This window comes from Sceloporus undulatus, chromosome 3 (assembly GCF_019175285.1).
Source record: "Sceloporus undulatus isolate JIND9_A2432 ecotype Alabama chromosome 3, SceUnd_v1.1, whole genome shotgun sequence".
Taxonomy (NCBI): Eukaryota; Metazoa; Chordata; class Lepidosauria; order Squamata; family Phrynosomatidae; genus Sceloporus; species Sceloporus undulatus.
Window position 1 is genome coordinate 148,961,798 of NC_056524.1, and position 23,496 is coordinate 148,985,293.

The window sequence follows — 23,496 nt, forward strand, 5'->3', positions numbered from 1 at the left end:
CCAAGGTGAGTTTCCATTTTTTTTACATAACCCAAAAAGGAATCATGTTGTGAAAATTCATAAATAGAAAATATAAAAGTATATGAGCAGATTTCCATAGGTTTTTCCCCCTGTATGACCAATCCTATATAAAAAGCTCAAAGAGGTAATGCCATTTTAAACAGTGTTACTTTAAAAATAGAAGAAGAGTATTATACAGAAGTGAAAGATTGAATTTAAGATAAGAAACATCTATTTGTTGTTAGACTCCTGCAACTGGATTAAGCAGCAACTAATTTGTAACAGGCTTTAGCAATTTATAATAGGGTACTGTTACTATGATGTTCAGATGATCTCAAAAGAAGCACACCTTAGCAATACCCCAGGGAAAATATAGACAAATGAAAAGGCACACAGTCTTTCAGATTTCTTACCTGTAATGCACTATTCAGGAAGCAACTGTTCTGTCCAGGTTCATTGCTGAGACCTTTACTTGGTGCTATAGATGTTGTATTACGTGGAGTAAACATTCCTTGTACAGTTCCCCGTCCCACAGAAAAATAATTTCTCTTCCAAGACATGTTTCACATTTAGATTTGTAGTGCTCAGATGGATTTACACCTGCATTTAAGTCCAAAAATGTCCTTCTCTTGATTTAAAATGAGAACTAAATTGGACGATGCTAAAAAAAAAAGACAACTTTCCAGATTGCTCCTTTGTACTTCATGAAGGCTTATGTACATTGTATTTTTTCTTTAAATCCAGTCAGTCATACTTTAATAAAACTAGAGTTTATATAGGGCAACACTTAGTAGCTGAAAAGACAGAAGGCAAGATAAACGAGTCCATGGTCTTCAAAAGTAGTAGTGGTGCTGTGCCATCCTTTAGTGACTTCAACAAATATTATAATGCTACAGCTTGAAAAGGGTTGAAAACAAGCAAAAATAACTGTCTTCAGTTTTTGTTGTTTTGTTGTTTTACTCTTCTTAGTCTGAACACAGATCAACAAAGACTGTGGGCAAACCTTAAAGCACTTGCTTCTAGTTGCGTATAGTTCCTTACCGGAATATTGATATAGGCAGTTTTGCTTCCTGGAGGCTAAAGAAAGGAGGGATTAAAGAATACCATCCATTAATTTGAGCAGAAATTGTCTTCTTGAAGTTCCTTTTAACTTCCCACATAGGACTTGAATGGTTTCTTCTACTGTTTTTCCTCTTGCAAGTGGAATGGCTAGCTGGGCTGGAAAGTCTGAGAGAGAAAAAGAGAGAGAGAGAGAGAATAATCAAAGGATTGCGTCACTTAATTACTCATTTGGTTTTGTTCTCTACTGCCAAGATCAGTGTTGCCTCACCTCCTACCAGAAACTCTGGAACAGAGTCAAAACAGAGCAAAACAAAATCCTTACCACAATATAACCAGTCCAGTCAAGAAGAATCAACCATACCCAAGTGTATAGACACTTGCACAAATGAAAAATGGCATAACAGGCATACTGGTGTAATAGGACGCCATTCAAATTTTAAGAAACTACTGCTACACATAGCCTACCAGAGTCTCTAAGTAGCCAATTATTTACAGAGATCTTATTACAAATAACAATTGTCGATTCCCATTACAGATAGGGTTCCTAAATCATTGCTTTCATAGAAGAGGTGGCAGGCTGAGACTTTTTAGAGATTTCTTTTATTCTGGTGTTGCCTGTCACTTGAAGCCAAGTTTGCTTTTTTTTTTAATCAGATAGTATTTTCCCTGGGAGGGCTACAAATAGAAGTTGAAAAATGCATGAAGAACATCATATGGGACTGACAAAAAGAAGGAAGGGGAGGAAGAAAAGAAATGTTGTAGCATCCTTAAGGTGTAATTGTTGTTGTGTGCCTCCAAGTCATTTCTGACTTATGCCAACCCTGAACCTATCATGGGGTTTTCTTGGCAAGTTTCTTCAGAGAGGGTTTGCCATTGCCATCCTCTGAGAGTGAGAGAGTATGATTTGCCCAAGGTTACCCAGTAGGTTTTTATGTTGTGTGTGGAATCGAATCCTGATATTTAGAGTCGTTGTCCAATGCTCAATCCACTACACCACACCACCTCTCTTTAAGACTATCTGGTTTTTATTTTAGCACGAGTATTCATGCGCATGAAATTATAAACCCACATCTTCAGATGCAGCAACGAGGCAAGAACTAGGTTCATATACATGAAAGCTCATCAGCTAAAATAAAATAAGTCTTAAAGATGTTGCTATATTTCTTTCCGATCTCCCTTACTTCCTCATTTTTATGCTGCAATAGACTAACAGTTACTTTTTGAAAAGTACTGCATATGAGAATGAGTGCCTGAGCTGCATCCGCCAAAGCGTCTGTTGATGTTAAGGGACTGAGAAGCAAAATAATGTCTATCCATGAGATTAGAAGCTATTGCTGAGGATGAGATGGAGCACACATGGAGAATTACTACAATTCCAGTTGCCAATTTCTAAATTATACCCATTATTCCTTATTAGAATATAGAGGATATTATCCAGAATAAAGGTCAAAGCTCTTTTATTTCAGTTATCTAAGGATTAGATGATACACATATTAGGTCTTAACATCCATGTTAAGGAGGAAGGCAAAATTCAGTTTTTGTCTAGGAGCCAATCCTTGTTCTCAGTGCTCCAACATTCATCAACACTCCTTTAGGGAATGCAAGTACAAGTACAGAACAAACCAGTTTTCCAACATTCCTAAACACAGAAAGATATAAAAGAATGATTACAAAGCAGCATATTGATGCCAACACTACTTTTTACTCAAGACACAAAGCAAAACCCAGAAACCTTTGATGCAATGAATTAAGTGACCACTATTCATTTACTAGCTTTAAAATATAGATGTAAATTATAGGTATGTTAAAAGAGAAAAAAGCAACTCACACAGAATGATGCATTCATCAAATTGACCAATGTGTGAGTCACAGAGACCACAAAGAAGAACAGTGATTAACCCTCTCCAAAAGTGCAGAGTACGACAAAGGAGAAACCCAGGGCTGTGGCTGGATTTGGCCCACAGAAGATTCGATTCTTGTGAAACACAGCACCCATAACAAGACAGCTGCTGGAATGCAACATTTTGTACATTGCATTCTAGAGAATGGAAAGAAATATCAGGGGGGAAAAAATACCAGTGGACAAATTACTCCCTATTGAGGACATCATGGTACATGTGCAACCTTGCGAAGACGCATCAAGTCAGGGGGTTCACAAATGCACTGGTTAGTGCTCATGCCCTTCTTCAGAGGCTGTAGAGCTACAGGGAACCTCACACTTCTTAATCTCACACTGAGCCTTAGATAATTAATAAGAACAAGAATGTCTTGTCTTAGTAAGCACCAGAACAGCCTACTGTTTTCTAGATGTTTGTGTTGACAAACACACGTCTCCCACCATCGCACCACAGCTGGGATAAGGATAAGTTTGCCCCGTCAAGCAAAGTGAGCCTCAGAAGTACTTGGAGCACAACTCTGAAGCTAAGCACAACACCAAAAACAACAGCCCACCCATTCTCATAGAGTGGGGAAAGGTTGGAATTGAGCAGTTTTCGGCTGGGTAGACAGAGCACTCAAAATCTGTGAACACATTTTATGACAACACACTGAATGTCTACTATCTCCAAGAGGATTATTAAAACATTATACTCCCTTGCCAGAACAGGCAGCCTGCCAACTACACAGTGAGCAATAAAGGTTTACTCCACATATAAGTACAGTCATTAGGTGGGTATGTGCCTACACAGATTACTAACAAGGCTAATGTCTTCTAAATGCTCTTTCCTGCAGTAGTATAAATAAAATACTAATACCCTGACATAAGCACCACGAGAAAAATTTTAATTATCTAGAAAATCAAACATGTTTTCAAAAATATTGGATGTGTTCAGAAGTAGAACAGATGTATGTGAAACAACATAATGGCACAAATAAATCTGTGCCATTTTATTGAGTGCATTCCCATGCTTAGTGCAACTACAAATGTAGCGGCTGATTTTGTTCCTTGTAGCCATGCAATGAATATTGCTTCATTTTACTAGAGCTAAAGAAACAACAATGCAACTAAAATGTGTAATGCTATTTTAATTTAAGTTAATTAAGTTTCAAAGTTCCACTTCCTATAAAAAGCTTCTAAGGGGGCTTTAATATGTATTGACATTAGAGGAAGGATTAGTTTTAAAACTGACAGCATCTCAGTCTTCTCTTTGAGTAATAAGACATCAGCTTTTCCTTCTTAAAAGATGCTCATTTATCCACACATTTCCCGCTTTTAAACCCTTCTCTTTCTCCTGTTTCCAACAATATCCAGCCACAAAGTGAGATACAGTAATGCTTTCAATCTTATTTGTAACATTCCTGGAATATACAAAAGTGTTTCTGGAATTGAAAGTATACTGATTAAAAAGACAGAGATAAGGCTGATAGGTAGTTTTCTTGTTCAGGTTCTGGAATAAGTTGAGCACCCCTATACCAAAGGATCAGGTCTCAAGTTTTAGGATCAATAGTAATCCAGCATTATTACTAGAGTGCACTCTTCACCAAAAAGCACCTTATATTAGTTTCAGAAGATGTTTCAATTGTGGCCCTACCTTTATTAGTTTCAGAAGATGTTTCAATAGCCTACGTATTGTTGTTGTTTCTGCTGCTGTTTTCAAGGACAAAACTAACACCAAATGTATATAGAGTGACCCATTAATAAAAAGACTTATTGTCACAAATAATTTAAGTCCCATTGGTTTCAATGGGTCTAATCTGGGCAGTGCTAATACTGGATTTAGCCCTATGGCAGGATTTTTAAAAACTAGTGATAAAAAAATTAATTTAAATTTAATTTAATTTTAACAAGACATGTCATATGGTAATCTCTCATTTTGGATTTTTGTTCTGTGACCCACCTAGAGAATATTGTTATTGGTCAAGGTATACAATTATTATAAATTAAATAATAAAATAGTTCTGCAACCAATATGACACAGATGTTTTCAATGAACACTGCTTTTTTTATATATGTGGCCCCTGAGATTTTGTTGAACTTCAGCTCCTATCATTCTGTCTCAATGTCTATGCTAGAAACAGCTGATGGGAACTGCAATCTAACAATATTTGGAGGGACACAAGTTGCTCAGTCCTGCAATACAGCACTGAAGTCAGAGTGGCCATTAACGTATGTTCAAAATGTATTACAAACAAGGTCATTTGAGGCTTCTAGTCATGCTGAAAAGTCTTTCCAGATTACATACTTCAGGTGCAATGCTTGAGCTCCAATATTTTCCTTGTTTGTGATATGATAGTGCCTCAATATACATTCTTAAATAGGTTCTAAGCTTCAGAAGTGGAGTGAGGCTCAGTTATTGTTGGGGGAGCAGGGAGGAGGGCTTCCTCCCTTTATAGATTGGTCTTTTCCACTAAAATATCCTGCAGCCAAATAAAGGACACAAGATAGATTTTCATTCTCATAAGTGTCTGTGTGCCTTCAAGTCACCTGTCAGTTTATAAAATGACCTCCTAGAACAGTACAGGAAGAAAACTACTCAAATAGCTTTGGTTATATGCTGTAGCAGTTTTAGAAATTCTACAACCATTCACACAGCTGCCCAAGTCAGAAATGAGGCAGAGAAACCCTAAGAGGTGGGAATTCAGAAGTGAGATTGTAACATTCTTTATCCACTCATTTTAAAGTTTCAGGCTACAGCCGTACAGGTATTTACCTGGGAATTTAACTGGACTTCCTTCTCAGTAGACATGTCAAGGATTGGACTGTTAGTTTACACATGGACTCTCACACAGTCCAAATCCCCATGTAGTTCTTCTTCCAACTCTTCCTAACAATTTGGCTTAGAATGGCACTGATGACAGATCAGGTCTAATCCATCCACACAAAGGTAAACCACAGATGGACATGAGACAGACAGACTGGCAGTGAGATCAGATCACCAACACTTTGCTTGCATGTGAAAGTGCACAGAGTGGAAGGGAAAAACCTTTTATTGATCAAATAGTAGAGGTATAAATATAGCAGGGAAATTTTGATGGCGAAAGTACCCATATAGGGTTAAAAAAAACCTTCCAAAGGAAACCTAAAACATTAAGCTCTACATAAAATAACACTGTAGATGGCTCTTTTTGACCTAGGATTAACTAGTTAAATGTTTAGACTGGTAGGGCTTCAGAATCTACACTGTGGTGAAAGTACCATCATACTAATCCATTCTTTGTTGCTGTTTGCCTTCAGGTCACTTTCAATTTATGGCGACTCTAAGGCAAACCTATCATGGGATTTTCTTGGCAAGATTTTTTCAGAGGAAGTTTGTCATTTCCTTCCCCGGAGGCTGAGAATGTGAGACTTGCCAAAGTCACACAGTGGGTTTCATGGCCAAGAAGGGAATGGAATCCTGGTTTCCAGAGCTGTAGTCTAATACTCAAACCATCACACTAAGATGGCTCGAACACTGCAGACTAATCCACGCAACAGACTGACTAATCCAGAAAGATTACTGATCATGTTTAGTGAGTTTTCTGTTGTCCTGGCAAATGTTTGTTTAAAATCTTGAGACTCTTCAAGATAAAGAGATACCCAACTAACTATAACAATTCCTCTTAAATACTCTCTTGCCTCTGGTAGAGTCCAATCTGCTCCCTGATTCTGCAGTGATTTAGAGTTATGAAATCATCAGGAAGAAAAACATACACCTTTACCTGAAAGTTGCCCTGGGACTGGACAGAAAAAGAAACCATACAACACTGGCTTCTATCATTAACAAGGACTGGCCTAGGGCAAATGAGACACTGTAGTTCCTACTCCACAATTGGTCTTCCTCAAGACAAGAGGAAAAACCCAACTTGGTACATTCATTAGTATAAGAAGGAACATTCCCATTCCAAAACAGAACACTCAATTCCAACTAGCTGTAGCACTGAGATGGCAGACACAAAATGGAAAAAAAAAACTTCATTGACTAACAGAACGGGAATCATCAGTTCAAAGAAGGAAAAATTAATATGAACTAACATGAACTATATTTAAATGTCCACTTACAGCTTATTCCCTTGTTCTGGTTGCCAGGCCCTTTTCTTTCTTTCTGTCCATTCTCTCTTCCTTTGTGTTTGCTACTGTTAACTACCTTCAAATTGACCCCAACTCATGGCGACTCTGTGGATGAGGCATCTCCAAGACTCCCTTGTCCTCCACTGCTCTGCAGATTCACAGCCATGACTGCCAAGTCTATCCATCTGACATGTGGTCTGCTTTAATTCTGCTGCCCTCTACCTTTCATAACATGATTGTCTTTTCAAATGATTCATACCTTCTCATGATATGGTCAAAGTATGACATTCTTAGTTTTGCCATCTTGGTCTCCAGGGAGTGTTCCAGCTTGATCTGTTTTAGAACCCATTTGTTTGTCTTTTTAGTTGTCCACGGTACCATCATCATTCTTCTCCAGCACCACATTTCAAATGAGTTGATTTTCTTTCTATCTGCTTTCTCCACTGTCCAGCGCACACATCCATACATGTTGCTGGGGAATACAATGGTTTGGATGATTCTAACTTTAGCGCTCAATTGTTTATCTTCACATTTTAGGATCTTATCTAGTTCCTTCAAAGATGCCCTTGCCATTCCTAGTCTTCTTCTGATTTCTTGATTGCAGTCTGCATTCTGATCAATGTTTGACCCAAGGTATGGGAACTCTTTAATTATTTCCATTTCCTCCCTATCTAGGTAATAGTTATGCAGGTCCCCCAAGGTCAATAAATGGCTTCTGTCAATTCTGATTTGATCTCTCTTTCCCCCTATAATATATACAGAATATGCTTCCTAATCCAGTAAAGTTATGTAATACAGGGAGTCAAGCAACGTTCCAGCTGCTCGCATGGACCTTCATCACCGTGGCTTATTGTATCTCACTGGACAGAGAGAGACCTACTGACTACAGAAGACAACAGAAGAGGAGGACAGTTCTAATTACCTTGAGAAAAGCAATTACACATCTCCTCCTCAAGAAGCTGTCTCTGAATCAGGATAATCTCAGTAATTACTGTCCAATGGCCAATTTTCCCTTCTTCAACATTATGCTTAAATAAGTTGTTGCTTGACATTCATGAAAGTTGCTTAAAAAATCAAACTGTAAACATCCCATGGAGCACCATTGCTCATTATTACGAAACAGAGAAATTATGGCTTAACCATACCTCTGTCTAGAAAAGGCTGCCCAGTAAAATTCTGTTCATGGGATAACTATCTATCAGATGCTGCACAAAGCTGGGCTTTAAAGAAGAGTAGTGAGAAAAAAGCCAGTGCTGAAGCAGACTTACATAAAAGTCCTTTGGAATTTGCAAAAAGGCCTGTGGGGAAACACAGCAAATGTGAAAAATGTTCTCCAATCTGATGAGACCCAAATTAACTTTTTGTCCTTATCACAAAATGCTATGTGTGGTGCAAAGCCAACAGCATTCCTTGCCATGAGAACATCATCCCCATGATGAAGCATGGACTATGAGGTGGCAGCCATGTAATGGGGATGTTTTTCCTTGGCAGGGACGAAAATGGTTAGGACTGAGAACAAGATAGATAGAATCATGTGCAGGGCAAATATTTTTCCCCTCACCATTACAGGATTACAACTAGATCTCTGGCTGTCTGTAATCTTTAATAAAATTTGATTGTTCAAATATTTATCCATTTTTCCTGGTAAAACATAATATTCACAAGAGACAGAGAGCATTTATAGAAAATCTTCCTCTACCTGAACCTATATTTTTCCAGTCAAGCATCTTTAAAATCGCCCTCTTTTCTCAATCTTTCTCAATTCATAAGATAACTATCTTTATGGTTTATTTACATACTCAAAATATTTATGCCTCACACATTTCTTTCTTGTTTTTTAACAATGCTTCCCATATAATGTCTCAGTATTCTTTCCTTTCCCCCGTCCCCCCCCCCCGCACTCAGTTTAATCGTTGCTACATGTATTTACAGCCAATATTTCACATATCCCTCTAATATTTTCTCATTAGCACTTTATCTCTCATATTCAAAATACTGTTTTGTTTGGTGCAAGAAACTGTGCATATTCCTAAGTCTTTTTCTGCTTCCTTATCACAAAACTCTATCGTAACTATCCTCTCCATTATATTTATCAATAATATTTCTTACATAAATTATAATTTATGCTTAAAAGTCTTCTCTTATTAACTCTCGTCTAGACCATCTTTGTTTACAATAGAAATTTTGTCCATTTCTATTATATCTAGCGACTTTTTCAACCATTTATCAATACTAGGCATATAATTTCTTCTCCAGTACTTTACTAACATTATTCTAGCAGTTGTTATCATATATAATAGTGGTTGTAAGATCTTTCTGGCATTTTCATTTACAACCATGTTTAATAAATATAGTTCCAGTTTTAGGGGATACTTTTGTTTATATATTTTTGGATCATATTATGTATATCTTTCCAATATTTTTTAACCTTTGCACACATCCACCACATATGATAAAATGTTCCTGTATGTTCCATACATTTCCAGCATTTCCTGTTTTTGTTTCCATACATTTTAGACAATCTGTGTGGCGTTAAATAACACCTATGTATCATTTTAATTAAGTTTTCTTTTATAGCCACACACTGCGTAAATTTGTCTTGCTTGATACTATGGCAAAAAACAAAGCAGTTCACTTGCATCTCCTGCTAGGACAGCTAGGGCTATTTAAACCATCAAAACATCAGCATCCCTACTAGTTTGAAAAACTGAAAGCCCTTGTCTTTCAAATACAATGTAAGTATACCAATGAATTGCTGTTTGTTTGATTATCATGAAAGGAATTATTGTTTGTTGCTCTTTGGTTTTATTCTATAAATGAAGGTACTTTCTCAATCAGCTCTTCTGTATCTGCTGGTATGTGCCATGTCCTGGACCTAGCTCAGTTTGTACATTCACTGAATGCTACTGAAGTCCCCAAGTCATATCACAGTTCGGATATTATTATATGATGGATGAATATGATTTGTTCAGTCATTGAATCCAATGTAGAAGAGCTTCACCATTCAACATAAACATCAAACCACCACTCTCTGGCTACTGTCTTCCAAAGGCAGGAGGGTGAAGAACCAGGAATGAACTATTAGTTAATTCTACTTTCCCAAACTCACTGGATTCTCCATTTGATGGTGAAGGTAAAAATATGTTTTAGCAAATTTGGTTGTTAGAATTCATTAGAGTGGGTTTCTTTCTCTCCTTTCTGTTCAGTAAAACATGTAGGCCTGCTGCTTGGAGTTGATGTACTGGTACCAGAGAAAATGCATCACTTATTAGGCAGGCTAATCTGAAAGCTAGAAAAGAGGAGAGAAAGGAGATAGAAAGAAACAAGAGAAAGGGAACTTTCAGGAGTCTGGATTATTAAAGCAGAAGAACAACAAAGAATGGAAAAGAACAAAAATGTGAGCCTAGGAATAGGATTGGGAGGAGTGATCAAGGCACTGAAGCAGTTAGGGCGTGTTTCAGGGTGGGTGTCAGGATTTTAGGCCCCAAAGGCAGGTGCCCCCTGCTCAGAATGACCAGATGTCCTCCTTTCCCAGGACATGTCCTACTTTTCAGCAATCTATGCAGGAGGAATTTCAAAACGTTCTCCATTTTGAGCAGGACTAAAAAGCATTTATATTTACATTTTACTAGGCCATTCTATTTAATGGGACTTGAGCATCCACAAATTTTGCTATCCACAGAAGGTCCTGAAACCAAACCTCAGTGAATAACAAGATCCTACCGTATGTATATTCTCCTTGAGCAGGAACATTAACTTCTTATATTCTGGGCACAGTCTTACAATATTTTGAGTTATATGTAAGGCATTAAACATCTCATATCATATTGCTACCTAAACACTGGGAAAAATTTATTTGCTGTAAGAACTGTTTGACAGTGGAATAGACTGCTTTGAAAGGTACTGGACTCTCTCCTTTGGAGATCTTTAAACAAATGTTGGATTTACATCTTTCAGGAGTGTCTTGGTTGTGTATTCCTGCATGGTAGGAGGTTGACCTGGATGCCCTTGCAGTCCCTTCCAACTTCAAGATTCTATGACTCATCTTAGGAAACATCATTAAGAGGCAACCATATAGACTTACTTTAATAAGGAACTGAACATCTTACAAGGAACTGAGAAATTCTACATTGCTAAACAGGCATCCATGTAATCAACACACATACACCTTCCCAGGAATTTCAAAACAGAAGCATCTCCATAACAAAACAGAAGTAAATTCTTCATGACAAGGATTTTACTACAGTGAATTATGTAATATATACACTCATCCCTTCACATTTGCTGGGGTTAGGGGCACAGGAGCCTTCTGAATGTGGAAAAAAATCACAAATAACAAAAACACTGTTTTTACCCAAGAGAATACCTCTATGGAAATCTCTAGTTCCTCCAGCGCAACTCTGTGGTCAACATCTGCCAGTGACCCTAGAATTACACTGGAAGAGCTACAGCTAACTAGTAGAGTCTTCTCTCTAAATCCTCAATGCAACTTTTGTTAAAGTTGACCACAGAGTTGTGCTGGAGGACCTAGAAAGTCCTAGAGAGAACATGTAATCTATTATATAGTGCACAGCAAACTCTTTGTTATGAAGAATTTGCCTCTATGAATATTATATAAATATTCATTGAGAAAGTTTTTGTCCCTCTCTCTTACCAGCATTTTAAGGGTACTGTTCCACTCTCAGATGTTATTTCTATTGTTAGTTAAGATGGTCTGGAAGGGTATCAATGCAAGCAGGGGCCACTCCCCTTCTTTGCCATGTGGAGACCAATACATGGCCAAGCCAAAGGGCAATAAAAGGTAGTAAAAAGCAAGCAATAACTTTTCAACTCCATTAACAGCAATAAAGGTGATACTTGAAGATAATGAATTTAGCGGCAACAGGCAAAGCCCTAACAAGAAGGAACTAATGGAGGTTGAGTTTTCTGCCTCCAAGGAAGGTAAAACCTTCACATGGACTACAATTGGCAAATTCTATCTGTACAGCAACTAAACATTTTTTTTCCAGATGTAACAGTACAAGAACTTGAGAAACTAAATGTTCTCATCCTAATAGGGCAGAGGACAGAGTTTGCCTGAATCTCATTGTTAGTTACTTTGCTAATGCTAATGGATCTGAAATTTTATTGCCTGTCTTTTACTGTCCTTTGTCTCCAGTCCCTATATGGCCAGGAAGGGTAGTGGCCTCTGGGATCTCTGATATGCCCCTAGACCAGTGGTTCTTACAACTTTTCTTTACCACCAGGTACCCGATTTCCACCTTTTGTTTGCCTGCCAACTCTTTCTTTCCCACTCTCCTTCTCCCATCTCAATCTCTTCCCTTCCTGATAAGAAGGGGTGGGGAGGGTTTGAGGCATTTCTTCCACAAATGACCATGAAAACAGGCTACTTGGATCATGGCATTTTCTTAAAGACTGGTGTTTTGCTGGGACGCTTAACCCCGTGGTTTCCCCTCCTTGTTCCTTCTGCTTTCTGATATCTTCCCCATGATAATCCTTCAACACATAAAGGCGCATTTGAACATTATGCAAAAATCAGCATATTCCTTCAAGTGCGCACACCACGAAAGGGTGGTAAGTCTGACCCCAAGCGTGAGGGTGGCATGGTGGTGAACAAACATTTGTATCTTGTCTCTTATTTTCAGTGTGGAGAAGGTAGTTACAAAATTTAAGAACCTGGGTTCAGGGGTGTAGGAGCAGATGCAGTGGTGGCAGTGAAGGTAGATTTTCTATGGTCATTATCATTATTTGTTTATGTTTAGCATTAGTCCAACCTTGGCACTTTCCTCCTTGACATTCTTCAATAATTGCTCCTGGTCTTTCCTTGTTTCTGCTAGTAGTATTGTGTCATCTGCATATCTAAGGTTGTTAATGTTTCTTTCATTAAGCTTCACTTCTCCTACCTCTGAATCCAAGCCCACTCTGTGTACAATATTTTCTGCATATAGATTAAATAAATAGGGTGATAGTACAAAGCCTTGCTCCCAGCCCCAAGGACACCCCGCGATGGCAGGGAGGAGGAGAAAGGGGTCGCTTGGCCCCTTTCTCCTCTGCGTTGCTGGGTGCAGCCGTCTGAAGGCTGCGCCCAGCAATGCAAAGCCAGGAAGGAGCTCCGAAATGGAGCTCCTTCCGGGGCCTTGGAAAGGGCGCACTAGGCGCCTTGGGGCGGCCCCAATACGTCACAACCATGCCGCCTCGTTTGGAGGCGGTGCAGTCGTGACGTAGTGATAGCGGCGGCCGTGTGGAATGGCTGCCGCCATTTTCTACGCGTAGAGCGCATACTAGGGTTAGGGGCGTCCAGAAAGGACGCCCCTTTCTAACCCTAGTACGCGCTTGTCACGTACTTTAAGGGCCGTTTGTAACGGGCCTATATTTTTATTAATTTCCTTACTCTACATGTAAATGTCTGGTAAACTAAGACCTTTTCTTTCCAATCTTCTTTTCTAACCACATATTGCATTCTTAACTATTTTTAACTTTCATAATACATTCTTTTTTCAGTGATTTGGATTTATATAAAAATTATACCAACCTAAATTCCTTTCTTCTTCTTTTAGATAATTTATCCAAGGTTTCCAATCTTGTTCGAAATAATTTTCTATTTATATAACAGGTCAACATGTCCATTTCCATAAAATCATATACCTTTAACACCCAATCATCGATACAAGGTATTTGTTCTTTTTTCCATGAGGTTGCTAACAATATTCTAGCTGTGCAAATTAAATAAAATAGCAATTTCCCATTTTTTCTCTCTCCAACTTCTCATCTTCTACCATAATTAACAAAAACAAACTTGGGTCTTTATTTATCTTAGTTTTCAAGACCTTTTTGATAGCCAAATGTATTTCTGACCAAAGATCTCCAGTCTTTTTACACTTCCACCAACAATGCATCATAGTATTACTGATATTATATTCTAAGGATATTAAAACATTTCTGTCTTTTTACTGGAAAATAACTTGCTGCCCTTTCATTGTTTTTAAAAATTGTCAAGACCTGGTGGCAATATAGTGTTAATCATAGTTCTACAGGTATAGAAGGGCCGAGCCATCTCTCTACATATCTAAGATGTAGCACACTCATATGCATATCTGATTTGCAGTCAGAAACCAGTCCTATGGAGATGAGATTTACTCCCAGGATTACAGCCTTAATTTACTGTAGCCCATTTCCCCAGATCACCCAGCACAGGAATTCTTAGCAAGCTAAGCTTTTCCTTTTCATACAAACTTCAACCAGCACAGCCTTTAGAAATATGAGAATGAACAACTAATGCAAAATAATAAATGTGTTAATTTGATAATGCAACAAATTAAAAACTTGCTCAACCAGTGCTAACAAAACAAAACTATATGTCTGAACTTACAATTAAATGTAATGGTAATCATAGCATATTAAAACTTTGCATCACTAAACCTAACAAAATAAATCAATGGGTTTGAGCTCACAAACGCTTAATTTTTAAGAGAATTTATATGTTCCAAACTCAGTACTATAGCATTATGTTATTGGTAATTTTATTTTCAATATCCTTCTTAATGATGCCTAGCATAGAATTAGAGAAGGGAGATAGGAACAGAACCAGAATCATGAATGCAACCGTTCAATGATTAGTGAGCAAGAATAACGAGAAAAACAGAAAAAGAAGACAACAACCAAACAAAGGAGAATGAGATTCTTGCAAGAGACCTGTGAATTCAAAGGGAAATTCAAACCAAGGATAGGGATGCACTTTAATCAGACCATACTATATGATCAAGATGAAATAAAATAATGATGGAAGTAATACACCGAAGAACTATATAAAAGAGACACTAACAATTGAAGACATGTGGAATAAAGAATCATATCAAGATGAATCCCAAATTCGGCAAGGTCGAAGCTGCACTCAGAGAAATTGGGAAGAATGAATTACCAGGAACAGATGATATTCTAAATTGAAGTGCTGCAATTCACAGAGACAGAATCAACTCTACTAGTGCTAATTAAAACCTGTCAACAAATATGGAAAACAAAAGAGCGGCCAACAGATTGGAAACAATTACATTCCCACCCACAAAAAAAGAGACACTAAAGAGTGCAGTAATTAGAGGATCATTGAATTAATTTCCCACACAAAGTTATGCTCAAAATTCTGCTACAGAGATTCCAATCACATATTGAGAGAGAAATTCCAAAGGTGCATGAAGGGTTCAGGAAAGGAAGAGGCACTAAGAACAACATAAAAAAGGCAAACATATGATGGATATTGGAGCACACCAAGGGATTAAAAAAAATCAGCATATACTTTATAGTGTATAGCAATGCCTTTGACTGCATAGATCAAGAATGCCAATACATTTGATGGTCCTGTTAACAAGTCTGTACTTAAACAAGAGGCTATTGTTAGAACAGGATATGGAGGAAAAAGAATGGTTCACAATTGGCAAAGGGGTCAGGCAAGGATACATTTGTCACCCTACCTGTTCAACCTGTATGCAGAAAATATTATAGGAAGAGCAAGTTTAGCCTCAGAATAAGGTGGCATGAAGATAGGAGGAAGGAACATCAACAACCTAATATATGCATATGTCACCATACTACTAGCAAAAAACTTCTTAGATACTGAACAATTACCAAGGAAAGTTAAATAAGAAAGTGCAAAAGCAGGCTTAATGTTGAACACAAAGGAAACAAAAAAATAATGACCACAGAATATTTACATAAATTCATCTTAAATTACGAAGAATCTGAAATGGTTAAATATTTCCTATACATTGGATGAAGCACTGAACAGAATGGAAACTGCAGTCAAGAAATAAGAAGACTAGGAATGGGAAGGGTAGCTATGAACACGCTAGACAGGATCCTAAATTATGAAGGCATACAACTGAGCACTAAAGTCAGAATTGCCCAAGCCACTGTATTCTCCATCACCAAGTACAGATGTGAGAGCTGGACAGTGAAGAAAGAAGACAGAAAGAAAATGAAATCATTTGAGATGCAGTGCTGGAGAAGAGTGCTGATACTGTAAATGGTTTCTTGAAAAAAAATCAAGCCTGAACTCTCCCTGGAAGCCAAATGTCCAAAGTGAGGCTGTAGTACTTTGGCCACATCTTGAGAAGACGGGACTCACTAGAAAAAAACAATAATGCTAGAAAATGGAGGGCAGCATAAAGAAAGACCGCATTCCAGATGGATAAACTGAATCAAGGAGGCCATGGCTCTGAACCTGCAGGACTTGAGCAGAGAGGATGAGAATAGGTGGCCTTGAAGATTTCTCATTCACAGAGTCACCATGAGTTGAGATCACCTCAAAGGCAGTTATCAAAAACAAACACAGAATTAGACATTTTCACAACAAACACAGACTGGGTCAATGTTTTTACTGAACTATATTTTCAATATCTCTTTCTTGGTTAATGTCAGAATCTCATTGAGACTGTCATGAATTGGTTGATTTTAGTTTATGTTCAATAGCTATGGCTAACGTTTAATGGTTATTAATATAATGTTGTAGGATATACATGTGTATCTGAATGATGGGAGATGGAGTGATGGAAAAACATAGACAGTGGCTGTCATTTATTTAATGCATTTTTAGGTGTATTTCAGGACTGCAGGCTTCTCAAGGCAGCTTACAGCATTCAATTCCATAAAATATGTGATTGCTGTTTGTTGCTGTTTGATCAGTTGATCGTAATAAATAAAAGAATGAAATTCCATAAAACAAATAAATTTAAAATAAATTTTAACTTGATATAGTTAAAGCTTAATCTGGTAATTAAAAATACATAGGCTCTGTAAGAGAGAGGATAGAGGAAAATGTTAGAATGTAAGAAGAATGGAAAATGGTGAATGGAAATTTGGTAGATGGGGGAGGAGAAGGATTATGGAAGGTTGAGTTATGTAAGGAGAAGATACCAAGAAGGAGAGAAGAGAAGAGAAAAGAAGAATGGAGAAAAGTACAAGAGAACTGGCAAGATATAGCAGGACGAAATATCTACAACCTCAAGTATTGTAATTTATGTAACTGCAAGTTTTATGTTATGTGTGATGTTTTAATTGATAAGTGATTGATGATTAGATTGTTTTGAGATCTTAACCAATAAAATTTATTTTAAAAATACAAAGGGTCTGTATACACTGGCGAAAGAATCATGTTTACAATGGCCTTGCATTGTCCTGTACAGACAATGCAGGCCAATAGCCCCAGGCTGGGATTGGCCAGTCCAGTTGCTGATGTGGTGGTCCCAAACCAATACTAGCTCAAAGGAGCCTTAGGGTGGGGCAAAAAGAACAGCTGTCTGCTAGCGACAGCTAGAACACTGCATGCCCCTTATCTGCCACTGCCACCGTGTTTTCCCTGAAGGACCCTTTTATAGTCTGCAATGTCAAATGGGAGCAGCTGACCATGTGGGGTGTAGCCAGGCACCCCATTTTCACCCTTACAGGCCATGACAGGGACCTTCAGGGAAGATGTAATGGAGGCAGCAGGTAAAAGGCACAGTGACATGCATACATTTAAACACTTGCCCATCACATTACCAGCCCAGGACTGACCCAGGTCAGAACCAAGGGCAGGATACCATGGGCTTGGCTGGTGGTAAATCTGCTCAGGCCCAAAGATAACAAATAGCTTTTAAAAACACATCTTAAAAGCAGCAATAGATGGAGTTAGCTACATACTAGGAAAGGGGATTCCATAGAACAGAGACCATCACCAAGGAAGCATCAACTATAGCATCCACCAACCTGATAGATCTTAGTGGCAGTCCAGTGGTAGAGGTAATGATATCAACATATGGCAGACTGAAAACAACTGTGGTATCTCTTCAAATAAACTTGACTCAAATCATTTCAAGTTTACATACAGCCTTCTTATTGGTCATCTGCTGATTTGGGAAGAGTTTTTCCTTGCTTCACTAGAGGATGGATGGTGAATCTGTGCAAGCTGCTTCTGTGCCAAATGTTCCCAAAGTGTAGCTAAAAACTGTAATGGTCAAAATCAATATTTTGAATTGGTAATCAGTGCAGGTGGTATAGAATTGGTTAGTATTTCCACTTGGACTTTCACAGACAGTGCATCTAGAAGCACCCCAAACTACAACCTTGATTCCTGAATGGAAGCGCAACCTCAAACATCAATTGATTCACTCTACTGAGGTCACCATATTTCTCTGTCCACATCATTTCTGGATTAAACTTCATTTAGTTTATCCTCATTCACATAGAAATAATTACAATCCTTTAAAAAAACATCCTCAACAATAGCTTCTGAAGTTAAGGATGATAAATAAAGAGCTGTGCCAGATCTCTATTCTTAGCTCCCTCTATTACGAGAACTATTTTTTTTTCTGTTTCCAGTACTAATCCCTAACAGGACTTCTCCTCCTCTCCTATAACTGATAAGTTTCCTCAGAAGTCTTGGCTGAGTGACTATCAACTGTAAGTTGACCTCATGTATAAGTTGAGGTCTGATTTTGGGGCCAAAATTGTGTATTTGGATATGACCTGTGGATAGGTCAAGGGTAAAACATAGGGGCATGTAACAAAGGATCTAAAAATGAAGCAAAGGGAAACGATGCCAAATAACTTACAAAATTCCAGCAGGCATAACTGAAGGAATAGAGGGCATGCTTATCAAATTTGCAGATGACACTAAATTAGAAGTAGTAGTTAATACCCAAGAGGAAAGGATCAAAATTCAAAACAACCTTAATAGATTAGAAAACTGGGCCAAAACTAACAAAATGAACTTCAAGAGGGAGAAATGTAAGATACTGCACTTAGGTAGAAAAAATGAAACGCCCAAAGGAGGGCCACCAAAATGGTGAAGGGGTGTCACATTGGGAACCATGTCTTATGGGGAAAGGCTTAGGGAGCTGGGTATGTTTAGCCTGGAGAAGAGATGGTTAAGAGGTGATACGATAGCACTGTTAAAGTATCTGAAGGGGTGTCACATTGAGGATGGAGCAAGCTTGTTTTCTGCTGCTCCAGAGACTAGAACATGGAACAATGGATGTAAGCTGCAGGAAAAGAGATTCCATCTCAACATTAGGAGGAACTTCCTGACAGTAAGGGCTGTTCAACAGTGGAACACACTTTCTCAGAGTGTAGTTCAGTCTCCTTCTTTGGAGGTCTTTAACTAGAGGCTGGATGACCATCTGTCAGGGATACTTTGATTGTGAGTTCCTGCATGGCAGGGGCTTGGACTGGATGACCCTTGTGGTCTCTTCCAACTCTATGATTCTATAACTGTTTGTTTTCACCCTAAAGGCTGGCTGGATGAGAGAGTTTGGGGGGGCAGTGCTTCTTTTACGTGCTCCCAGAATGGACTAAGTGCTCACCTTTTGTCGCACTACGCACAGAAAGGAGATGGCTCCTTTATTTTTTAAAATAAAGTACACTTTTTACATTGACCCGTGGATAAGTCAACACAGGTTTTTTGGGGTCACGTTTCGACTAAAATTTATAGACTTATACATGAGTATATATAGTATGTCAAAAGCTTTTCAAAATCCCAAGTACACAATGTTTACTGTATCATCTCTGTCCATATATCTGTCAACACTCTCCAAGAACTGTAAAAGCTTAATGAGACAAAATATTGTCTGTTTCAGAAGTCATGCTGGCTTTTGCTCAAAAAGACTTGCCTCTTTATGTCCTTGATAACTGTTTTTATCAATGCTTTTTGCTAATTCACCTGAGATAGATATTAATTTAAGTGCCCTGTAATTTCCTGCATCTCCCTGGATCCCTGTTTTCTAAAATGTTGTCACACTAGACACCTGCCAGGTCTTGACAAAGGCTAATGATTTGGGCAAAACAAAAATTGGTTGAAAAACCAGCAATTTTATATTTGGGTTCTTCATTTCTTCTTACCAACATTTGTTTCTACTAGTAAGGCTTCCTTCCTTCCTGCTTAGGATGTATCTTTTGTTATGAAGACAGATGCACTGAATTCATTCAACATATCTGCATTCTCTTTATCCTGCTTTAGTACATATTTCATTCTCTTTTTGTTCAACAGAACAACCATCTCCCCAAATGTTCTTCAGCTTTCGATATATACATTTTTATATGTCGATTTTAATGTTACTAACAACATGTCACCAAAGTCTTTCTGCATCCCTTAATATCTGCTTGAATTTGTTTACCATTGTTTCTGTTCCTTTGGTTTTCATTTCTGCAAGAGTTCGGTTTTCTAAAGGTAACCTTTATGCCTTCAAATGACACCGCTTGCTCCTCAAGCATTTTGTAATTGCACACATACTAGCTAAGCTCTTATTAAAGTAGTTCTTGAATAACTTCTAAACATTCTGAAGGGATTCAGTCACCTTGAATTACTCTTTCGAGTTCCACTTTACCACTCCCCTCATTTTAGACTTTTCCTTTTGTGACATTAATGTGGCTGTACAAGACTTTGGCATGTGCCCACTTGCATACTAAATGTGACAGCACCATAGTCATTGTTTTCAATCAGTTCCGCAATACATCCTGCACTGTATCCTTGGCACTATTTTGGATAAAGTTCTTCTGGTTAGTGCCAGGACAACCAGTTCTACTATAAACAGATATTTTGGTGATTGTCTACCTCTTTGTTGTAGCCTGAATACACATTTCACCCAGATCATGTAAGGGTAACTAAGGTAACCCTTTGCCACGACAGCTTCTGTTTCGAATGCTTCCTTCATTTTCGTTCTCCATTTCAAGGTCACCCTGAGCATTTTGGTCAAGCAGGCAACAATATGTACCCAGTTTCACATTACTACATTGGCACTGTTACCCACTGAAATTCGGTGCAAGAGCCTTCTTCTTTGAGATTTTTAGTTTTGACTCTATGCTCCCTTCAACGTAAAGAGTGACACCACCAGTAGCATGTCCTTCCCTGTCCTTCGTTTAGTTTGTACCTACCACAGACCTTTCAAGTCATCACCAGATACAAGCTCTCTTTATTCCATCAGGTTTCTGCTATGCTTACTGTATCTACATTTTGCTTTAAAACCAGCGAATTCAGTTTTCCTTTATCAGCTCAGAGGCTTCTAGTATTATCATATAAAGTCTGTTATAATGTATATTTCTCTACATGTACCCAGTATGTATCACCTTAGTCTCCTTGACTGGTTCTCATGTCTCAATGTTCCTACACAGTTCCTATCTGCACAATCAGATTTATTCCCTACAGATAATAACCCCAAATGCGATATTCCCCAGCTCCTTTGGTTTTCCATTAGGAATGGAACAGGGTAACCCAAGGTTAGGTGTTGTGTCCTTGTCATAAAACACTGAACCTAGACCATCATATTTTTTATTTCATTACTTGCTGTGTGTCAAATAAACATAAAAATAATGAAGTAAAAACCCAAAGTTGAAATCCTCTAACCAAGGGATGAGCTGATCCACGACTGATCACCTGCTGCCTCCTTATATATAAGTGTCTGTCCAGTTGTTACCTTCACAATTAACAGTTGCTTACACAGGTACACAACTCAGCTGATCTTTGCTGCCTGTTTTTTACTTATATTTTATTGCTTATGGTAACCTTTTCTCATCATGGCATTACTATTATTAGCCTCGTGAGAGTTCCCAACATTAAGAGGTTTACTAACACACACTGCTTCATAACTGGGAGATACTATTGACACCAAACAGGCATATAGAGTATGTGTGTGTGTGTGTATATATATATATATATATATTTCCCACAAAACCACCATTGTGAAATAACCAATAAATTGCCTGTTTCTCCCCAGTTATGGATTCCATTCCCACCCACAAGCTACACTAATCTTTCAAAGTAAACATTTCACTTCCTCCTGAAACTTACAAGTAGCAGAGTGAACAAATATCCCACGTAGCCATGTGTTACTACTACCTTCTTTCTAGATTCTGTACTAGATTAATGTTGACCTTACATTATAATTCTATGCCTCCTAGCAAAAACATAATTGATCATCTTGTACATTTTAATGCCAAAAGTGTCTGCTAAGGCCTACTCATTCCACAAGGAGAAGCACAGGAATAGCAAGTAGCATGCTTAGCAAACCACAATGGAATTCATTATGAGTTACTAGCATATTAAAGAACTCTTTTATCTGCCAATTTCTAGTTCTAGCTTTATTCCTTATTTCTTCACGATCCAACAATTACATCCAGATCCCAAACAGGCTTCCAGGTTGTATTTACACACACACACACCACAGCATTAGATTGGTTCTCAACTTTAGCTGTTCTTGTCTATCTTGCATGCATTAATTACATCTGCATGTCAAGAATTAAGAAGAAAGATTCGGCAAAGGGCATCTTGGGATTAAGAATCTTTCTTATCACATACCTGGCTACATAACATCACTTGTCAATGTTACAGGATAGACTGAATCAGGCAGGATGGACAGAATCAGGCAGAATTTCTCTATAAGCCACGCAGCATACCCCCCCCCTTTTTTTTAATTGTCATTGGGAATAAATCTCCAAAATGTTACCTCTAAACGTAGGATATTGCACATTTGAAAAACACATATCTGTATCTCTTTCAGAATTTTCATTGAAGAACCATGTTGGCTGCATCACCTTCACACAAAAATGCTTTCCAGAGGACAGCAAATGACTCCAGTGATATTTTTCCAGTACTTACAAGCTGCCTGGGCTGTGTCCTCCTCCCAGCTGGAGATCTGCAATTAGGAAATCCTTCTTTCTTTCCTTCCTTCCCTCCTCTGCATCCGTCTCTCTCTCAAGCAGGTCTACTTAGAAAGATGACATCATTGCTACAGACATGCACCTGATTTTTCTCAGGGAACTGCCCCTCCTCCAACAAGCAGGTCATTTTTTTTAAAGTGACAGTCAAAGTCTGCCTTTGCCAGTGGGCTCCAAGCATTGCAGAACACACTCCCAGAATCGTTCCGGTTTTGTGCTTCCCTGCTCTGCTTCACCCAGCACGGGTAAAAATTGCTCTCTTGAAATATCGACGGCAAAGAAATGTCATTTGCCGTACAAAGCGGCTCAGCATTCGCAACTCTTCCACAGCAAAAAGACCGTTCTGTTTCATCCCATCATTTTACAACTAAGACATGCAAGATATAAAAGGTTGATTCTTTTTTGTACTAAGCTTTCTAGAACATTTTAACTTCAAATGTGTCCTCTATCCTTTGCCTTACATTCCTTATAAAATTCCCCCAATCCCAATTCTACTACCTTTACAATATTTTATAAATATAATATAAATATGCATGCAGTATTAATATGAAATATGGGCACAATGCAGCAAACAAACAAAACAATGACAACTAGGTTCTTTCTTTCTGCTTTGGACTAGCTTGCATTCAGGTTTTCAATGGGCACAAATGATAATGGCTGAACATATGTAGGCTTTCAGGCAAGGCCTCGATTCAGTGCCCATGTCTGGAAGCTACCCCACCCTAAATCTGCAGCCTATGTCCCTCTGCCTACTCTCAGGATGGGAAAGA

At 38.3% G+C, this 23,496-nt stretch overlaps 1 protein-coding gene across 4 annotated transcripts in view; it reads right to left on the reverse strand.

Annotated features, from left to right (window-relative positions):
- Positions 1–23,496, reverse strand: part of USP54 (ubiquitin specific peptidase 54) — a 106,822-nt gene that overhangs the window by 63,501 nt on the left and 19,825 nt on the right. For 2 of the 4 annotated variants that reach the window (XM_042458637.1, XM_042458636.1), the window contains exons 1-2: positions 22,668–22,781; positions 414–1,227 (exon numbers count right to left, since the gene is read on the reverse strand). In XM_042458637.1, coding sequence (XP_042314571.1) covers positions 414–560 — 147 coding nt within the window. In that variant the 5' untranslated portion in view covers positions 561–1,227; positions 22,668–22,781. Of the gene's footprint in view, positions 1–413; positions 1,228–22,667; positions 22,782–23,496 lie in introns of those variants that run through there. The other 2 variants (XM_042458634.1, XM_042458635.1) reach the window with 2 other exon arrangements.